This window comes from Aulonocara sp. 'chitande type north' Nkhata Bay, linkage group LG16 (genome assembly GCF_057382095.1).
Source record: "Aulonocara sp. 'chitande type north' Nkhata Bay isolate Kocher_YH1m ecotype deep benthic linkage group LG16, A_spYH_male_GT1.1, whole genome shotgun sequence".
Taxonomy (NCBI): Eukaryota; Metazoa; Chordata; class Actinopteri; order Cichliformes; family Cichlidae; genus Aulonocara; species Aulonocara sp. 'chitande type north' Nkhata Bay.
In genome coordinates, this window is record NC_141359.1 from 15,284,289 (window position 1) to 15,298,056 (window position 13,768).

The 13,768-nt window shown below is 40.1% G+C and overlaps 3 protein-coding genes across 4 annotated transcripts; all 3 read right to left on the reverse strand.

Annotated features, from left to right (window-relative positions):
- Positions 1-395: 395 nt before the first annotated feature.
- On the reverse strand, positions 396-2,149 carry LOC147311187 (gamma-crystallin M2-like). The gene is made up of 3 exons (XM_086267965.1): positions 1,962-2,149; positions 1,642-1,884; positions 396-741 (listed from the first exon to the last, which is right to left on the reverse strand). The coding sequence occupies exons 1-3, from the start codon at positions 1,968-1,970 to the stop codon at positions 469-471; spliced, it is 525 nt and encodes a 174-aa protein (XP_086124091.1). The 5' UTR covers positions 1,971-2,149; the 3' UTR covers positions 396-468.
- A 645-nt stretch (positions 2,150-2,794) lies between these two features.
- On the reverse strand, positions 2,795-4,611 carry LOC147311188 (gamma-crystallin M2-like). Its single transcript, XM_086267964.1, has 3 exons — positions 4,456-4,611; positions 3,947-4,189; positions 2,795-3,181 (listed from the first exon to the last, which is right to left on the reverse strand). Exons 1-3 carry the CDS (start codon positions 4,465-4,467, stop codon positions 2,906-2,908), a joined length of 531 nt encoding a protein of 176 aa, XP_086124090.1. The 5' UTR covers positions 4,468-4,611; the 3' UTR covers positions 2,795-2,905.
- A 1,779-nt stretch (positions 4,612-6,390) lies between these two features.
- c9h2orf80 (chromosome 9 C2orf80 homolog) lies at positions 6,391-13,556 on the reverse strand. 2 transcript variants are annotated; one of them, XM_086267962.1, is made up of 9 exons: positions 13,490-13,556; positions 10,977-11,048; positions 10,808-10,889; positions 10,636-10,718; positions 10,315-10,405; positions 10,099-10,176; positions 9,905-9,992; positions 8,853-8,953; positions 6,391-6,893 (listed from the first exon to the last, which is right to left on the reverse strand). In XM_086267962.1, exons 2-9 carry the CDS (start codon positions 11,015-11,017, stop codon positions 6,825-6,827), a joined length of 633 nt encoding a protein of 210 aa, XP_086124088.1. In that variant the 5' UTR covers positions 11,018-11,048; positions 13,490-13,556; the 3' UTR covers positions 6,391-6,824. The 2 variants fall into 2 exon arrangements, with proteins under 2 accessions (XP_086124088.1, XP_086124089.1); XM_086267963.1 differs by lacking the exon at positions 13,490-13,556 and adding an exon at positions 11,355-11,428.
- Between the last annotated feature and the right edge of the window lie 212 nt (positions 13,557-13,768).

Genomic DNA, 13,768 nt, shown 5'->3' on the forward strand with positions numbered 1-13,768 from the left:
GCTACTTGATTAGAATATTTTTTCCCATGGTAGAAATGAGTCTGTCTGTGTTTTTGTCAACAGAATGATAGTTTGTGTTTTATGTAATTTTTATTCTACCACTGCCATCTGGTGGTGAGCTTTATTTCTGACCAAAATAGAAACAATGTTTACATTTTTACTGACAACCTTTCAAAATGCTTGTGTTAATTTGTAGGATATTTGCTCATGTCTAAACAAACACAAAGGTCCAATAGATAACACTTGAGCCTGGGTGAGAAAAGTGTTAGTGCTTGAATGATTTTATTCAATCCTCTTATGAGAGTTAGGATGTCAGGCCACAAGCCCAGCACATTCTCCTGGGGAAAGATGCCCTCTAGATGCAGAGAGCAAAAACAAAACGGAGTACACTTGAGCACTGATGCCATTTTATTCAGTGTGTAAAACAAGGCAAAGAGTAGACATTTCACAAGAACTGTCCTTCCGTCTTTATAAATCCATGAGACGTCGGATGGACCCAACCCTGGAGCTAATGGCGTTCCAGTTGCTGAAGCTCCTATAATGGCCAGGTGAGAGGTAGTAGTGGCGCCCCCTGTAGTGGTGTTGCTCATACATCAGCCAGTGGCCATCTATCACATTGCAGGAGTTGAAGTTGGAGAGGCGGAAACGGTCCATGAGATTAGGACAGTCATCCGTCAGTTCCATCATTCCACCTTCCATGTCGAAATGCTCATACAGCCTCATCCTGAAGCTGCCACTGTGCTGCAGAGGTCAGGAAAGTCAAACGGTCACATTAGGTTTGTTTTTTGTGAAATCTGTTCATGTGCATAGCTGTGAGTTAGATGATGCACCACATACCTAATAAAATATCTGCAATAAGCTGCTTAGCCTAGCTTAGCATAGATACTGGCACTAAAAGAAGAGAGTAAACACTGATGCCTGTTTCTAGGCCATTTCTACTCTACACCACTGGTAGGCATGGTACGTGTTAATTAATGTTAACATACCAGTACCACCATACTTTTTAAAAATGAAATATTAATATCAAGTATTATGTATTACAAGTATCACAAGTATCTGATAATGTAAACCAGTGCAATTAACAGACTGATTTTCACTCTAATACATCTTAACAATTTACCCAGCTTGCCACTGTCCATAAAACGGGAGAAAAAAGACAGTAACAAGCTAGCGTGTGGCTACTATGGTTGACGAAAAGGATATTACATCATGGTCCTCTACCCAGAAAACAAAAGTTCTCTGGTGGGATAGGATAGTTTATATTTTTTAAACCAAAAACACCTCTGAACACAGATTGCTGTAGCAAAATTAGCCCATTTATTGGCTGATGCTACATGCTAAAAGTCAAGTATACAGTCTGCTGCTTGGCAGTTATGTTGGAGGACAAGCAAGCAAAATTTAAAACATTAGAATTAACAGAAGAGCACAAAAGCAGCACTTTATCAGCTTTGGAGCAGTCAGCAGTGACCTCTTTAGTTTAAGTGAAATCACCTTCATTTCTAATTTCAGAGTAGTTACTTTTTTAATCGAAAAAGAAAATCATTGAATAGTTTGTGTATGTTTTTCTGTGCGCTGAATCTATTATTGTAAGAGGTTAAGATGCAGTATGACACAGTGATGGTATTTTACTGAGGTTCTTACCGAGGGGATCATGCGACAAGATCTGACACAGTCATTCATGCCGGTCATGCCCATGTAGTCAGAGTACTCTCCCCTCCTCATGAAGTATTGGTTTCCCGCGTAGCCCGGACGGTCATAGATCATAAACATGCCACTTTCCACTCTAATGGAGCGGCAGTGGTCAAACATAGAGTGCAAGTTGGCACAGTCGCTCATGCACTCATAGTAACGGCCTCCAAAGTTCTTGTCCTCATAGAAGATGATCTGACCGAGGGACAGAAAAAGGCATGTAAGCTCATTTTTGATCTACAGATATCCGTCATGTAAAACGACATACAAACCTTTCCCATAATGCCTGCTGTTGTTGGTCAAACTTCTTCCTGCGTTTTTAAATCCTAAAATTAGCTTCCATCTTTATATACAATACCCTTTTAGGAGCAGTTGGTGTTATTTAAATGAGGCGTGGTGTCAGCAGAAATATTACAAGAGTCTTCCCACTCCTGTTTGTCATGTCCTGTGTTCAGGTTAACAGATGCCATACAGCTTCCAGCAAGAGCTACAACATGTGCAGGCGCTGGAACAGTCACAGGTCTTTCAATCTTCATGTGTTTGCTTTAAATGGGCTGGATTCAGAGTATGAAGGGTGAGTAAATGCCTATAAAACGTTTCTTTTTGCTGGTGTGTGTTGATATTGATTTATAATTTTCTGTAGGAGTGAGACTGACTACTAGAAAAACTAAAAACCGTACTTCCAACAAACATTACACCAAAAATTAGCCCTTTTTTTAATCAGGAGAATTCAGAAAGTAAATAATTACCTTATTACAAAGAGTTAGAGACACTCGTGCCAGTGAGTGTGTTCTAAAACTCTCTGCTGCAATTTCACTAAATTTTATGCAGTAAAAATTAAGCAGAACAATGCCATGTTCATTTTAATTATATTAATGCCACATGGCAACCTCCTTATTGAATGTGCAAGTATGTCAAAATGAGATAAAGGCTCATTCTGGCACAGGAAACTATTAAGGTTTCAAATAAATGTGTCAATGTGTGGAATGTCCATATAATAAATGATGATACTTAAATGCTGGAAATGTTTCCACAAAATTTATGTGTCATTTCATGTGATGTTAGTTAAATCAGTCAGTAACAAAGAAAGCACAGAAAGTAGTTTAACAACAGCTCCATTTATTTAGGAAGTTATATCTTAATAATGCCAAGTCAATCGCTGAGACACGTTACCATTTTTATTTCGTTTTGTTTTTCTATAGCGATTCAATCCAGATTAGAACTCTGTGATTCTGCGGAAGGAGCCAGTGGTGGCGCAGGTGGCCCCCCAGTCACTGAACTTGCGGTACTCCCCGGGCTTCATGAAGTACTGCCTGCCACGGTAGTTTGGGTGCTCGTAGAGGGTCCAGTAGCCGTCCATGACATTGCAGGAATAGATGTCACGGCTCCGAAAATGATCCTGCACCGACTCGCAGTCCTCACTGAACTCCATCATCTGACCCTGGAAGTTGGGTCGCTCGTAGATGCGCATGCGGTAGGGCCCCTCGCTGGTCTGGATGAACATAGCAGTAAGGTAAAACACAAAATTAGAGTAGCATCAGTACCTCTGCAGCTCTGTATGGGTGTGTGTGAGGGGAAGATTTATTGGAAATTGACATAGCTTACTCTTAAAAAATAAATGTGTCTAAAAAAAAAAAAAATGTCAAAACCATTGGGGTTTTTTTTATTTTAAATTTGTAGGACTGCATTAATATATCATCTAAATGTTGGCCTACATTGGCCTTGTTCAGTGATATCTGCATGTGAGCAAATAAAATTTCATTAAGTAATGTCAGAGGCTGGTATTTATTTGTCGTGCCACATCAAAAGAATAGTTAAACATAGACGTGCTTAAAATAAAAAATAATAATATACAGATAATACATGGAACCTGATTTAATACAGTTTTACAATGTGTCATAATTATGAGAAAACAGCAACAACAACTTATTTGACATTTATAATTGACTTTTATTTACTTGTTTGCCAAACATTACCTTCTCCTACACCTGACCTTGAACTATTTCATGTAGATTCTTTACAGGGAAAGCACTTTTCAGCAACTAAATCTAAACTCTTATTAAAGTGCAACTTTAGTTGGAAGGAAAAAATATCTAATATTTTAATCATGTTATTTGGCTTGTGCACATAGAAAACAGTAAAAATCAGTGGTTTAATCATCTAAATAATGACATAAAACCACTTCTAAGTCAGAAAATGTAATTCTCAAATGACATTTTTCATAGTATTAACTGCACATAGTTTCCTGTTCACTCACATAGGAGAAGGTACGGCAGGAGCGGATGGTGTCGTTGTAGCCCATCCAGCGCTGGTAGTCTGGGTACTCGCCTCTGGTCAGAACATACTGGTAGCCAGTGTAGTTGGGCTTCTCATACAGCACCCAGCAACCACTTTCCACCTTGATAGAGTTGCAGCGGCTGAAGTGGGGGTGCATGTCAGGGCAGTCGGTGTCGCACTCATACGAGCGACCCTGGAAGTTTCTGTCCTCATAGAATATGATCTAAAGCCAGGGGAGGAGGAGGAGGGTGGACAGAGGCAGTCACAGCCAAGTCTGGTGATGCTGTACTACAGATTTCAGTCGAGCCTGTATGTGTGATTCTGGTAGTGTTGATCATGTCATGGGTTGTTAAAGTCAGTTAAAGGCACTGTCAGTTTGTCGGTGTGTCTGGCAGTTTAGTTTTTAGAACCTAATCATTATTTGAGAAGCTGCAACACAACTTGTCAGCTTGAAGAAGCCCACTTCTAAACAAAATGAATCTCTCTTACCTTACTACTCATCCTGCAGTGTGCTGGAGCCAGTCACCTACAGAAAAATGGTGGTCTCACAAAGCGGCACCAGAGCCCCGCTATATAAACCTCAATCAAAGGGTTAGTAGATCCCACTTTAGCTGTTTTTTCAATGAGTGGGGATTTAACGTACTGGCATCGTTGCCAAGAGTCTTGATCCTGCGCATACAGCGAAAATCCCTGAATCATCAATGTAAAAGTCCTACCAGGCAAATTACTGACCCACTGTGCCCTCTTTATTGATATGGACATTAGAGACACATTTTATCCACTCATCAAGGAGATTAATCTTTGCTCGCAGAATGTCAGAGGTAATCACAAAATGAATCAGCCTCTATAAACATTTGCAGAAATTCCAAAAAAGAAAAATGTGGATTTGTGTGTTTTATTTGTATGAGGAAAATGGGACCAGGCACCTTCAGTGTAAAGTCAATATCAGTACCAAAGTGATATTTAGGTGCTTTTACTTTGTGTCACTTTGGAGTTTGTATTCAGGTACACTTATTTGACAGTTTTAGTAACTCTACAAACAATCTGATATGTAATTGTAAAGAGATACCAAATATCCAGTTTTTCTCTTACAATGGTAACGAATGCTTCTAAATATTACTGGGCATGGATTAGGACTGATTCTAAAAGTCAATCATTTGAGATTTTCTTACATTTCTATAACAATTCAATTGTATTTATATAGCCGCAACAACAGTTGCATCAGGGTAGTTTATACTGCAAGGTAACAAACCTACAATAATCATTTATCCACAAACTGATTCTCTAAATTAATAACATAACCCGAGGTAACAAAAATGATTTCATTGTTTTCATCAAAGACAAAACTGGAATGTTTAACAGGTAATAAGTGAATCTTGTCAAAAGCATAAACTTATATTGCTGTATGCTATGAGGAGTGCCTAGACTTGTACATGGGAGAAACCAAACAGCCACTCCACAAACGCATGCCACCTCGACGGGACAAGGCTCAGCTGTATATCTGCACCTAAAGGATAGAGTTCACTCTTTTAAAGGTTCCCGGCGTTCACATTTTGGACAGAGAAGAAAGATGGTTTGAAAAAGGACTGAAACAGGCCTCTATGTCTACTGTGAATGACCGTCATTGAACAGAGGCCTACGACACACTGTCTGCCACCTACAATCCAGTTTTGAGATCCCTTCCCAGGCGCCTCAACCCCAACTCATCAGGTGACTTCAATAGGTACATGAGAGGTTGAGGTTGTCACACAGGTGTCTCCCGAAACCTCTGTTGGTAATGACCCACGCCTTTTTTTCACACCCTGGACCTTTTGATGACATACATGATCAATAGTGTTTCAACGACCCTTCACAGAATCGATCCTGAGGGTGGCTGTAGCTCAGGTGGTAGAGCAGGTCACCTACTAACTAACTGGGAGGTTTGCGGTTTGATCGCAGTCTACATGCCAAATATCCTTGGGCAAGATACTAACCCCATGTTGCTCTCTGATGCATCCATCGGGGTATGTAGGAATGTTAGATAGTAAGTGCTTAGGGGGGAAAAGTACTGGTGTGACAAGTTGTGTAAAGCACTTTGAGTGCTCAGATAGAGTAGAAAATTGCTATATAAGGATCAGTCCATTTACCAATCCCTACTAGGGTTTAAATATCCAGGACTCTCCACCTTTTGGTTTTAGAACTGAAGAAACCTCTTGGATGAGAAATAAAAACGTCTTCAAACAACTTAAAGAAGTCCAGTCCAGATAGATACCAGTGACAGGTTGAGCCAATTTAATTTTGATGAAAATTAGGTCAAGGTCATATCAAATATGAAAATCAGTAAACCCTGACCTTGTGTATGAGCTGTGTCTTTCTTGGTGAGGACAAGCCATTTTTAACTCCAAGAGTTGTATTTTTCCTGGGTAAATAATATATTTTTAAAAATCTCTGACTCCAGTGAGACCATCAGTAGTTTGAGTCATTGCACATCTCCAGCATCACCAAAGGCTGTTTGACCAAGAAGCATGGAGTTGTGCTTCAGGTCATCAGACCTCCATAATCGCATAAACTCCACCAACACAGTCTGGTATGGCACTTTGCGAGGAGTACAGAGTGAAGGAAACACATTAAAGCATGACATTGAATGTAGTAACAACTTATTCATATAATGCATTATCAAATAACACAGAGCCCAGTTGACAGAAAATACTTCTCTGTTTATGTCTCTTTTATTTCTGAGTACTTCAAGTGCATTTTTGAGTTTAAGTGACATTTTTAGTTGAGTACGTTAACATTCAACTGAGCAGTTTTACCATTTCATGTTAGTATTATTGCTCCAGCTCAATGTCTCTACTTCTGGCAGCTGCTGGAGGTTGACGTCAGTTGTGCAGAGACTCTTGCGAGCTTTCATAGTGCTCAGTCCTTTCCTGGTGAACATCACTGCTTTTCTAAAAGTGAAGCAGAGCGTATGGGAGGTCTTTTTAGATCCACAGGGTGGCAGCAGAGGATTTTCAATGCAGACGTTGGAAAAAGAAATTACTGTTCAAATATTTCCTTCTTGGCTTTGGCCATTTCAAAGCCTAGTCTTTTCTCTGAAATATTTCTGGACTGATGTTGAACATTTCAAAATTACTTCCTATCGCTTTTCCTAATCACTTTTCCTTAACTTAGACTGAAAATGCCATGAGGTCAGGGAAATGTGGGAATACTAAGAAAAAAAGAACCGCATTACCCAAACTGTATTTACAGGAGACTAAGAGGGCCTACAACAGTGGCACTGAGGACCACCTGACATGTAACAACTCAAGAAAGGTCTGATGAAGACTACAACAACAAAGGGAACATCTGCAACATCTGAATGGCAACACGGAGGAACTAAATTGTTTCTTCTTCCAATTTGAGGCCAAAAGATTTCATAGATTCACTCTGCAGGAATAGGATGTGCGTTCAGGTCAGTCAGCTCTAGAAATGCATAAAGTCAGCTACATTTACCTAACTGATTAAGAGGTGATTTGAGACACTGGTCCTGCATCATATCAAAACCAGCCTCTCTTCCACATTTAGCTCACATCAGTTTGCACACAAAGCTAACAGACCCACCGAAGAGGCCATCACCATCCACACAGCACTAAACCACCTGGAACACAGAGCTGGACATCCTGTGGACATGCTAATCAGCATGCTACATGACTTGGCCTCTCGATCCCCATCAGCAACAGGACCAAAGACTTCCTCACCAGCCGTTCACAGACAGTCAAACTAGGTCCTCACCTCTACTACTCCATCACCGCGTACCTGTCCGCTCCTATAACACCATAATTAAATTAGACACAACCATCATTAAGCTTATCACAAGAAATGAGTCAGCATACAGAGAAGAGCTATGAAGACTATCTGAGTGATTCTTGGTGAATAACCAGAGACTCATCACCACAAAGACAACTGCATTATTAGTGGAGGAAATATGACACAGTTCTGCCCCTCTCTGTATAAATGGAGCACGCGTAGGAAGGGTGCAGACATCCTGGGGGTTTCATATACGAGGACCTCTCCTGGTCGGCCAACACCACTGCAACTTCCAAAAGAAAGTGCAGGAATGAGCGATAAGAACTGCACAGAAAAGAACTGACTGCTTGTTTCTGGAGGAGAGTGCCATATCACGCTACCTCAGCAGAAATACCAAAATTGTCCAGGACTTCACTCACCCGGGCCATCATCTATGGCAGGTGTTATAGGCCAAGACTCACACGTCCAGATTTAGCAAAAGGTTGTTTCAGCAGGCGGTGCGGATGTTAAATAAGAAAAAAACCTAAAAGGTGTGATTTTATTTATTCTACGTGCTACCGTCTCGTGTTTTAGTCAACATCTTGTCTTATACCATGGCACCATAGAGTATTATTTTAATTTGGCTCTATGTACAATAAAGGCAGTCTTTAATAATCTGCTTGATGTCAGATTATTAAATATCGAGGTGTGTCTGATGTGCTGAAGCTACTGTCTCTTGAAGATGCAACCTTCACTTTACTTTCATCATTGAAATAAAGCTGCTTGTCTTTATTTGTAATTGGGGGGGGAGGTGGGGGTTGCACACAACGAGACTTAGTAAGCAGCAGGTGTTAATAAAACAGAGTATGCAGCTGAGTTTAGCAAGTGGTTAAAAGTTTAAAACATATCTGCATGTTGTATATGGTATATGATGGGAAACACAGGAGCCATTTACATGATTTGTACTGACTACTGAAGTATTTTTCCTTGGTATTTAGAGATCTTTTAGAGTTCTTATTTTGCCTACCACACATATCGTTAGCTTCATAGCATAATTGCCTAAGTCATTTGACTAAGTCAATGACTTAGGCACTTATGCTATGAAGCTAACGATATGGTGATTGCTCAGATACGGTACTCACACTGATGAAGGACTGAGATGAAGTGGAAAACGAAGATGAAACTTGCTTCGGTGGAGCACTTGCCTTTGTCTGCCCGGACAGCCATCGTTTCAGCTTCTGATCTGCAAGAGTTTCGTTTTGGGGTTTTCAAAAAACAAAACAAAAAACAGTCCTTCAGAATATTAATGGCTCAGTCACACTAGATTGAAAAACCTCCCAGGATGATTGGAATGAATTTTCTTTCACATTTGGCATTTGAAGCAACCAACTGGTTTGAAACCATTTTTGCTCACTGGTCACCTGGTAGGAGCAAACCTGCCTCCCAGCAAATAACTGCTGTCAATTGCAGTCAGCCTGAGTCTGCAGAATAGCTTTACTCAGTCACTACTGAACTGAAGTACATGTTTGAGTGCTTCTGTTTTGTATTCCTTATATTTCTACTTGGCTCAAAAATCAAACATTCTGCAAACTGATAAATACTTTTAAAGAATAACGTTTGGCAAAAGAGCACTTTTTGCAAAAAATCAAAGAAAAAACAAAACAGAAGTCATAAAAGTTCATGTAGACAGAATAGTACATTGTTGATGATGTTGTCTATATTGTTTAAAGAAACAAAACACAGATCAAAGAAGATTAAAACTCAAAAGAAGGAAAAGTTCTTGCTTTTGTTTTTTTTGTTTTGTTTTTTTACTTAAAGTTTCCCAGGAAACTCAAGATAAATACTGCTGAGTACACTACTAAGAGGTCAGAGAGGTTTTGCTATACTCATTTATCTGTTGAGGAGTGTGTCTCCAGAAAGAGTAAAAAAAAGAAAAGAAAATCTTATTTTAAGTTGCTTATATTTTATATGTACTCATAAAATCTAAATATTCTTGCCAAGCACCAGACGCACTCCGTTTTGAGACTTGTTTCAAGTATAGACTGTATTAAAGTTGCCAGCAACTCGCGCCCGCTTTGGTTGTACAAAGCAGTTTAATTGTATAGAAATCTATTTGATTCCCATTTGAGAAACAATTTGTATCTTTATTCTCTTGTCACTACCATAAAGGCTAAACCAGACAACACACACTTACTGTGTTTCTTGGAGTGGTACACGGCCTTGTAGGATCCAAGTATTGCAAAAGGATGATAGGACAGAGTGATGGGATAGACAATTGAGCCCTTGGGTTAAGAAAAAGAAAAAGGAATGAAATGTTTTTAGGCAAAATTATGTTTCAAAAAGGATAAAACAGTTGCAGCCACTTTCCTAACTAGGACACTTTTGTACCTTGGACTTCTGGTTGGGGTATGAAGCGGCTGGTTTACACCTGTACAGAGTCAAGATTTCCTCCACTGGCAGGCTACTCTAAACAGAAACACACAACAGCTAAAATAAGCAGTTTAGGCATTAAGTGCATCAAAGTACTTTCAGGAAGGTTTTTCGAGAGTTTACCTTCAGCTTTTAGATTTATTAAAAGTTGCATTTACATGTAAAAATCCTTACCATAATAATCCCAGCAAAGGATGACAAGATCATAGCCTCCCGCTCTAAGCGATTAGGATACTGGGCACTTCCTAAACTGCATGTTGCTCCACTGTGGTGCAGGAGGAAGGTGATGAAAGGCAACCAATCCACCAACTGACTCTATTCATTTGCCTTTGTAAAAGCACTGTACGGCATCATGTGTTATTACAGCTGCTTTTACCAAAGTTTTGTTTATTTTTATACTTGTTATTTAATTTTTACTAAATTTTGTGAGCATAATAAACATAATTCAGGATTATCAATGATAGAACGTTTAACTTTAAAAAACAGAAAACGTACATGATCTCTCTGTCGAGCACATGTCGTCCTTCCTTCTTCTCCAGCCACCAAAGGGCAACACTGATTGCAAGATCATAGTGAGCCTACAACATGTCACACAGAAGTTGCCAGCTCTACTTAGTTATACATTAAAACATTATTTTAGCATTGGTTGCTTCTGCTGAGTTTTTACCAAGTCATCCAGCGCTGTGAAAGTTCCCTTGCCCTTCGGATCAAAGGCGTCTTCCCTAAGTTTCTGTCCAATGTAGTTGTCTCTGTTTGGGAACAGGAGAAAATGAACCAGTTGCCAGTTTACTTACCGACTGCACGGTATGCTTTGTAACATTTTAGCATCCACTCACATAAGGGCCTCAACATCTCTTTTGAGCTTGTTTGCCTCCATTTTCTGAATGAAATCCTTTCATCTAGGACTCCTGCAGAGAAATCAACACATGTAGAGTCCACAGTACATCTTCTACATCTTAACTAGTCACCTCAGAGTTTTGTGCAATTTGTTGTTTTATTCATTTTTGAATGATTAAAGTGTAATTTTCCTAACAACATGTAACCTAACTGAATGTGAAACCATGCTTTTAATGTTTCAGTTAACATATTCAGACCCTTTGATGTGCCTCCTGTTCATTTTTATTGAATTCTCCAGTCACTGGGAGACTTCATAGAGATGGGCATCTGGCCAGTTTGAGCAGAAATAGTGCACACCAGGGAAAGGACCAACTTACCAGGAACCAATCCTCGATAAACAGAAGACTGTGCAAGAAAGTTATAGAATTCGATGTTGCATGCATGATGGCTTCTCTATGTGTGCGGCTGCTGAGTTCTACACCTGCAAGTTATTGAATTTATACACAAAGAATGTAATTGATTGAGTGGCAATGAATATCTGCACCCATGAAATGAAATTATTTGCTCCTGGCTGCGTTTTTTCTCACCTGCAGTTTTTGACATGAATATAATTCCTTAACAGGGTACCGTATCAGCTTTTGTGTTTGTCAGAAAGCTCTGAAAGGCCTCTGTGAGCACATGGAAAAGGATTACAAAAAATATAAACTCTTTGCACTAATAAACTAGAGGCAGTGTGTGTGCTGATACCATCCTTAGAGTGAAGCAAGGTAGTGGTAGTATAACGCCAATGCTTTAAACCAGGGGTGTGTAACTCCAGGCCTCGAGGGCTGGTGTCTTGCAGCTTTTAGATAGCACCCTGGGTCAACACACCTTAATCAAATGATTAGTTCATTACCAGGCTTCTGGAGAACTTCATGACATGTTGAGGAGGTAGTTTAGCCATTTGAATCAGCTGTGTTGGATTGGATCAAGGACACATCGAAAACCTGCAGCACACTGGCCCTTTAACACCTGTGCTTTAAACCTACAGACCACGTTAGAGCAGGGGTCTCAAACTCCACTCCTCGAGGGCCGGTATCCTGAAACTTCATGTGTTCCTGTTGCAACACACCTGAATACAGTTAATAGGTCATTACCAGGACTCTATAGAAGTATAGAGCATGCTGAGGTGGCAGTTCAGTCAAGTTCTAGACTCTTGCTAATGACCTACTAATTGTATTCAGGTGTGTTGCAACAGGGACATGTGGAAAGGTTTCAGAACACCAGCCCTCGAGGACTGGAGTTTGAGACCCCTGCGTTAGAGAGACTTATGATGCCAGTTTACTGACACCACCCATCCTATGTGAAGGAGCTCAAGAAGTTTTGTCATGGGAAATAAGATATACTGTCCGCAACCAGGCGTGCAAATCCTCTAGACAACTTAAGGTCTTGGTCTATAGGCAGTCACCATTCTGCCGGCACTCAAAGCCATCATGGCTCAAGTTTGCACTGTCGTCTTCCTGCAGGACTGCTCACTGATGTGCCCAACCAGCCTCTGCATTGGTTAAGTTCCCAGAATGATCTATGCAAACAGGCAACACAAGACCAAAACGCAAAGTGGCTTCCAAAAATTTCTCAACTAAAGGTCTAAATACCTTTATAAATTAGATATTTTAGTTGTTGATTTTTAATACATTTGCAACATTTTGTTATTAACGATTAGTATGCAAAAACTGACGTGGGACAAATAGCCATTTCAATCCTTTAAAATTAATACCAAAACATACTTTAGTGGAACAAAGCAAGTAGATGTGAATTCTATCAGATGAGATTGGATAGTTTATCTCTTAATCCAGTGGTCCCCAAGGAAAGGCTTAATCTCAGACAGTATTTCCGCGGACCGGCCTTAAAGGTGTCGCAGACAAATACAACAAAATAAAATGTTACGACCAAGCAAAAACTGTGGTATTTTGTAAATATAATGATAAACGCGAGTTCACTGTGTCACTTTATTATCAGCTTCCCCCTGAGATGCGCCAACTCTCAATGTTGTTGGCGCATTTCAGGAGGAGCATTTCCTCTCTGCCCCATAATGGTCTCTAGTCGCTATGGTAACGTGTAAACATTTCTTTCAGAATAATACACACAACTACACGGGTAAAGAACCAGGGAAACCGAGCTAACGATAAAAAAACCACGAAAACCATAAATATCACAGCCTCAACTCTCGCGGCCCAGTACCAAACGACTCATGGACCGGTACTGGTCCGTGGCCCGGGTGGTGGAGACCGCTGTCTTAATCTATCAGGGTGGCAATGAGCTTGCATCAGGCAGTTCACTTAAAATACAGGATTGATTAACTGATGATCTCACAGACAACCTGACACCCTTACTGGGCTCACTTCCTCTCTAATCAATGATTTCCGAATCCAAACTAGAATTCCTTTTCCCCGTGTAGCACATTTTAGATAAAGACAAAGAACAAACAGCAACACATTAAACACATGCACGTGTTTTCAAGAAAGATACTCACTCAACTGGTCAAAAGGAGATTACAGTACTTCACCTGACACGATCATACAAAATCCTAAACATAGACGACTGCAGTCATGCGACACTGAATGCTTTAACCTTTCTAGGTGGGACACAAGCTTTTAACATCAACGTCCAGCAGACTTCTCAGATGAACAGCATAGCCTGAATAATTTACAACAGACCTGTCAGTCTGATCATTACCAAACCAGACATCCCAAGGAAACAAGTGAAGCAGGGTAGGTAGAAACACAGAGAGCAGTGACGTGCATAAATGTGC

Coding starts and splice junctions, on each gene's coding strand:
- LOC147311187 (XM_086267965.1), bottom strand. Junction 742..1,641: donor CTTGTCGCATGATCCCCTCG/GTAAGAACCTCA, acceptor TGACCTCTGCAG/CACAGTGGCAGCTTCAGGAT.
- LOC147311188 (XM_086267964.1), bottom strand. Junction 3,182..3,946: donor CCTGCCGTACCTTCTCCTAT/GTGAGTGAACAG, acceptor ATGTTCATCCAG/ACCAGCGAGGGGCCCTACCG.
- c9h2orf80 (XM_086267962.1), bottom strand. CDS start 11,017: ATGGAGGCAAACAAGCTCAAAAGAGATGTTGAGGCCCTTAT. Junction 10,177..10,314: donor CCTTTGCTGGGATTATTATG/GTAAGGATTTTT, acceptor GTTTCTGTTTAG/AGTAGCCTGCCAGTGGAGGA. Junction 8,954..9,904: donor GTACCACTCCAAGAAACACA/GTAAGTGTGTGT, acceptor AAACTCTTGCAG/ATCAGAAGCTGAAACGATGG.